The sequence below is a fragment of the Pholis gunnellus genome (assembly GCF_910591455.1).
Source record: "Pholis gunnellus genome assembly, chromosome: 13".
NCBI lineage: Eukaryota > Metazoa > Chordata > Actinopteri > Perciformes > Pholidae > Pholis > Pholis gunnellus.
Genome location: NC_136540.1, coordinates 13,579,588 through 13,585,061, shown reverse-complemented (window position 1 = coordinate 13,585,061; position 5,474 = coordinate 13,579,588). Strand labels below are relative to the sequence as shown.

At 40.3% G+C, this 5,474-nt stretch overlaps 1 protein-coding gene across 1 annotated transcript; it reads right to left on the bottom strand.

The window, feature by feature from the left end:
- Nucleotides 1-1,590: 1,590 nt before the first annotated feature.
- On the bottom strand, nucleotides 1,591-4,531 carry LOC306705218 (serine/threonine-protein kinase pim-1-like; the record flags this gene model as incomplete). The annotated part of the gene is made up of 7 exons (XM_079171921.1): nucleotides 1,591-1,682; nucleotides 1,790-1,963; nucleotides 2,079-2,259; nucleotides 2,686-2,904; nucleotides 3,026-3,073; nucleotides 3,169-3,263; nucleotides 4,447-4,531. 7 exons carry the CDS (start codon nucleotides 4,529-4,531, stop codon nucleotides 1,591-1,593), a joined length of 894 nt encoding a protein of 297 aa, XP_079028047.1.
- Between the last annotated feature and the right edge of the window lie 943 nt (nucleotides 4,532-5,474).

The following is a 5,474-nucleotide window of genomic DNA, read 5'->3' as shown; positions in this document are numbered from 1 at the left end:
AAGATCTGAGTATTTTAAATCACACTTTTACATTAACCCCATGTTTTATTGGTTTCCTGCTCTATAGTGTCTTATCCATTTTGTTTGTTGAGTTCTCATTTTTTATTTATTTTTTTTGTAGTTTTTTTAGTAATTCCCTGAACTTATTTTAAAATATAATCATGTTTTGATCATGATTATTGTGTAAAGCTCCTTGTACCTTTGCTTTGAAAGATCTTTTTGAAGGCTTTTTTGCCTTTATTTGACCGTACAGCTGAAACACTTTTAATCAGGCCGAAAATGCTCATTGAAAAGTAAACAACACTCTATGTGTCCTTTATCTACAAATCCTGATTCACTTATAATTTATTTTTTCAAGATCATTGCTGTCAATATTATTTATTCGTATACCATGTGTCTTTCACTATAATGGAGGAAAGAGCTTAAAAGTTCATTTAAAAGTCAAATTTATTTTCATTGTTCAGTGTTAAATATCAGATTATATACTGAATAATTTGGCCCAGCCCAAGCTCTCTAAGAAAACGAGGAAAAACTCCCCAAAATCCTGATTGCAGGAAAATGAGAAGAAACCTCGGGAAAGGCAATTCAGAGAGAGATCCCCTCTCCTCGGACGGCTGGGTGTGCTACAATATCTGGAAAAGCAGGAGTTCCTCACGTTCTCCTTCCTGTCAAAGAGAGAGAGCAGCATTAGTATTTGAATCACACTTATACATGACATTAAATAATATTAATATAATAATTCCAAATTTGGATGACAAGTTTGGGTTGGTGTGCGTTTGTGTGTGTCTGTGTGTAGTGTTAGTTTTTTTTAGCCATGGGTGAATTCTGAGCTGCTCCAGGGTAGGACGCTGATTGGGGTCTTTGGTAAAACATCTTCTCAAGAAATCCTGGCAATCTGGAGAGAAAGAAGGAGAAGAAAGGTGAGGGCGATGGCTACAGTGATCCATCAGAATGTCAACAGATATGTTTCTGCTGACATGTTCGTGAGTATGTTTTTCTTACTCATCCTCATCCTCACCGTCTTATTATGTCTGTATATTCTAGCATAACCCTGTCCTGCAGAATGACGATGAAGGAGTTCCTCACGTTCTCCTTCCTGTCAAAGAGGCAGAGCAGTGTTAGAATTTGGATGACAAATTTGGGTTGGTGTGCGTGCGTGTGTGTCTGTGTGTAGTGTTCTAACATGTTCGTGAGTATGTTTTTCTTACTTTTGGACAGCGTCTCGCTGATTCTCACACGGGTTCTCAAGAACTCGGTGGTCTCAAAATCTACATCACTGTAGAGTGTTTCAAATAGGACCACGCCAATTTGCCACACTGTGGTGGGTCCGGCTCTGTATCTACAACGACAAAACCACTCTGGGGGGATGAAAGTACCTAGAATATACAGACATAATAAGACGGTGAGGATGAGGATGAGTATAATAATGCCAATTACTAACAGGATGTTCTTTTGTCGCATAACCTTGTCCTGCAGAATGATGAGGAAGGAGTTCATCACGTTCTCCTTCCTGTCAAAGAGGCAGAGCAGGGTTAAAATTTGGATGACAAGTTTGGGTTGGTGTGCGTGTGTCCGTGTGTAGTGTTCGGTTTATTTTAGCCATGGGTGAATTCTCAGCTGCTCCAGGGTAGGACGCTGTTTGGGGTCTTCGGTGAAACATCCTCTCAAGAAATCCTGGCAACCTGGAGAGAAAGAAGGAGAAGAAAGGTGAGGGCGATGGCTACAGTGATCCATCAGAATGTCAACAGATATGTTTCTGCTGACATGTTCATGAGTATGTTTTTCTTACTTTTGGACAGCGTCTCGCTGATTCTCACACGGTTGCTCAAGAACTCGGTGGTCTGAAAATCTGCATCACTGTGGAGTGTTTCAAAGAGGACCACTCCCATCTGCCACACTGTGGTGGGTCCGGCTGTGTATCTATGATGATAAAACCACTCTGGGGGGATGAAAGCAGGAGTACCTAGAATATACAGACATAATAAGACGGTGAGGATGAGGATGAGGAGCTGTGTCTAAATGTAAAAGTTACAGATGGGTAAGTTATTGAAGAGCAGGTGTAAAGCCAGACATCTTACCATAGAAGACGCGATAACAGGCTCTTCTCTTGACGAAGCAGCTCAGACCAAAGTCAATGAGGCGAACTCGCGGGACGTCCGAGCTCGTCTCAATCAAGATGTTTTCAACCTTAATGTCCCGGTGAAAAATCTTTTGCTTCTCTAGGTCAATTGCTGCATCTATCAGCTGTTTCAGTATGATCTGACAGACAAAAAGAGAGCGATGAGGGATCACAGAGGAGGATGGTTTGACATGTTTTCATGGCTGTGACTCTGAGCTGACTACAAATACAAAACACAAAGTTTCTAAAAGCATCTTTAAGCCATAGAAATTGAAATGCACGAGAGATTTTCAGTAGCTTGGGTAAAAACCTCATCCGTTTATTTTCTCCTCCAAATAACTTTAGTTGACCTGGAGCTTTGTCTACAACCTGTTTGACTGCCTCCACTACTGTTTCTTGATCCATCAGAACAATTGCTTTGGTGAATACAATGTTACCATGATCAACAGAAACAATGATCTAAAGACTAGGAAAATAAACCTTAAATTTAAAAAATAAAACCTTTAGGTATAGCCTCCCAGTTCCTGTAAAAGTTAAAGATACACAAGGATCCTTCAGCAGCTTACCTTGGCCTCCTGCTCTTGTAAGGAGCCTCCGTTGCCGTTGATGTAGGCGAGTAGGTCCTTGGCGGGGATCGGTCTCTCCATTACCAGGATCAGCTCCTGGTCAAGATCGTACCAGTCCAATAGAGACACGGGTGCTGACGTCCCCACTGATCCACTTGTTTTGTCCGCCAGTTTCAACATGACGGCAACCTCCACGGACAGCTGCTTCCCAGTTTTATTCTGAAACATCACAACAGAGTGGAGGATGAGAGAGAACCATGATTCATCCATAATACATTCAGAAAAAGAGTGCAGTGTTGAATACAGAAGATTTTAACAGCAGCAGGTGTTGCTCTCTCACCACGTGTTTGCAGTAAATTTTGTCCTTGGGAATGTGTTTGATGGCAACCTATGAGATACAAACAAGACTTGTGTTAGCACTCCCTGACCATATTGTGTGTGTGTGTGTGTGCAAGATTGTGTGTGTGTGTGTGTAACACTTACAGGTATATTATCTGCTTTGCGATAGCCAGCAAACACAGTTCCACATCCTCCTTCACCAAGCTGATCCTGCTGTTTGTATTTGGCCTCAAATTCAGCTGAACAGACCAACACATATTATGATTTTAATACAGTTGTGAGTAACACCAATTATATGCTACCTAAGCACTAATATGAATCCCTCCTCTGTTATACTTATAAATCCTAATCTTACACTAAAATGAAGTCAAACCTTACATTTAATAATAATAACGTTATTTATATAGCACCTTTAAAAACAGAGTTTACAAAGTGCTTTGACAGACAAAGCAGCAAAAGCGAGGCAATAGTAACAACACTATACTGACCTCTTAAGACATCTACAGACGGTCTGGTGTTCTTCAGGTATGGCCTCCTTTTACTTTTTGTCTTTGGTCCACCATCGGCGGCGGCCTTCCTCTCACCGACTCTCACATCCTTCACAGATGTATTGCAGTGTTCTACAGAGGAGAAAAACACCCAGAGGAACATCAGCTTGACCGTCATAGGCACTAACGTGGACAATAGACATCCTCCATACGAAATGACAAAATGGGCAGATTCAAAAATAGTTTGCCTGCCAAAACCTCAATAAAAATAACATTTCTCACTGTCCTCCAGTGGAATCCATCCAAGCAGGTCATTTTATTTGTCCAGTTTTTGACATATCTGTCTCCAGCCCAATACAATTAAGGTGAATGCAATTTAGTTTGTGGTGCTCACAGCAATGAAACATTTAACAGCAACATCTATTTCCAAAAACAGGCTCCTTGTTACTCTGGATAATCTACAAGCCTCAATGTAATCAGTATCTATTGGACCAATCTTCTACCAAAGAAATAGTCCAAATGAAACTATAGTGTGTTCGATAGATTATCCATCCAGGGCACCTTTTTGGAAAGAGATGTTGCTTTTGAATTTTAAAATGTCAATTGTTGATGCTGTGAGCACCAAAAATGAAATTCCTCTTTCACACCTGAGTGAAATCAAAAATCTCAGACACAGATCTTTTAAAACCTGAGGAAACCTGGGAGAAATTATCCAAACTATCTGCATAAATAGATACCATTAGAGGGAAGGGATAATTTGTTTTCTTTGTAATCTAGGTGAACTGAAGTCTATTTAGATCAATATACCAACACCCCAGTTGATGTACATTTCTGTAAGAGATCTGAGTACATCTTCCACCACTGTCTGAACCCCGTGTTTAGTAAACTGATGATTGGATACACTCCCAACAGCAGATTCACATGATCAGCTTACCTTTCCCAGACTCCACTGAGGAGGATGCCGACTCCTTGCCAAACAGGTTGTGGTCAAGTCTTCCCCTTTTCTCCTTCTTCTTCATTGGTTCTCCCTCCAAAGGTTCTGTGGTGTTCCTCTTCACTCCTCTCGCACTGAAGTATTCCTCAGAGGTGGTTGAGTCGTCACTTTCTGAAAGCCTTGTCCTTTTGAAAAGGGGTTCACTTTCCGGACTGGTCTTTCTTTTAACCCCTCTAGTCGTGTCATCCTCTCCGGGAAGTGAACTTTTTGCTGATATATATGCTAAACTCATGCTGATATAGTTGTGAACTATTTATATATATATAGGTATACGCGATAACTTCAGAGCAACGAGTGTGTCGAACCAATGCTTGAACTGAATGAATTTGACAATGTGTGTGTTCTTAATATGTGGTGAACAGAATGTGGAACACAATGAGTTGTTCTGTATCATGAGGTCATGATAGAACCGTCAAATTTCCTTAATATGCAAATTAGTGTTTAGTGCATTATTTGAATTGTGTGTATATTTGTATAGGTGGCACTGAAACAATTCATACAATGCATAAAATACACAAGCATACAATGCTTGATATTGACTCCCTCTCAGTCATCTGGATGATTTTACCTATTGAAATGCCCTTAGGTTGTTTTTATGAACTATTCATATTGATCTAAAGTCAAACATTTTAAGGAATAAATGCAAAACTATTCTTTGCTTTCTGGTTGGCAATGTTGTTCTGTCTGTCAAGCCACCATTTTGGTCCAGACTGAAATATCTCAACAACTGTTGGATGGATTGAACTTTGGTCCTATCTATCCTACTGACTTTAGGTGATCACCTCATTTTTATCTAGCAACGCCATGCGGTTGACATTTGTGGTTTTTGCATGTGACGAAATACACATTCCTGCCAATGTTATAACATAGTTCCACTGATCATGAGATAACAGTAATATGCCCAACACATTATAATGCTGCACTGTGCCAGCAAAAGGCAGGGAAGAACACAGTTAGACAGTGAAAAT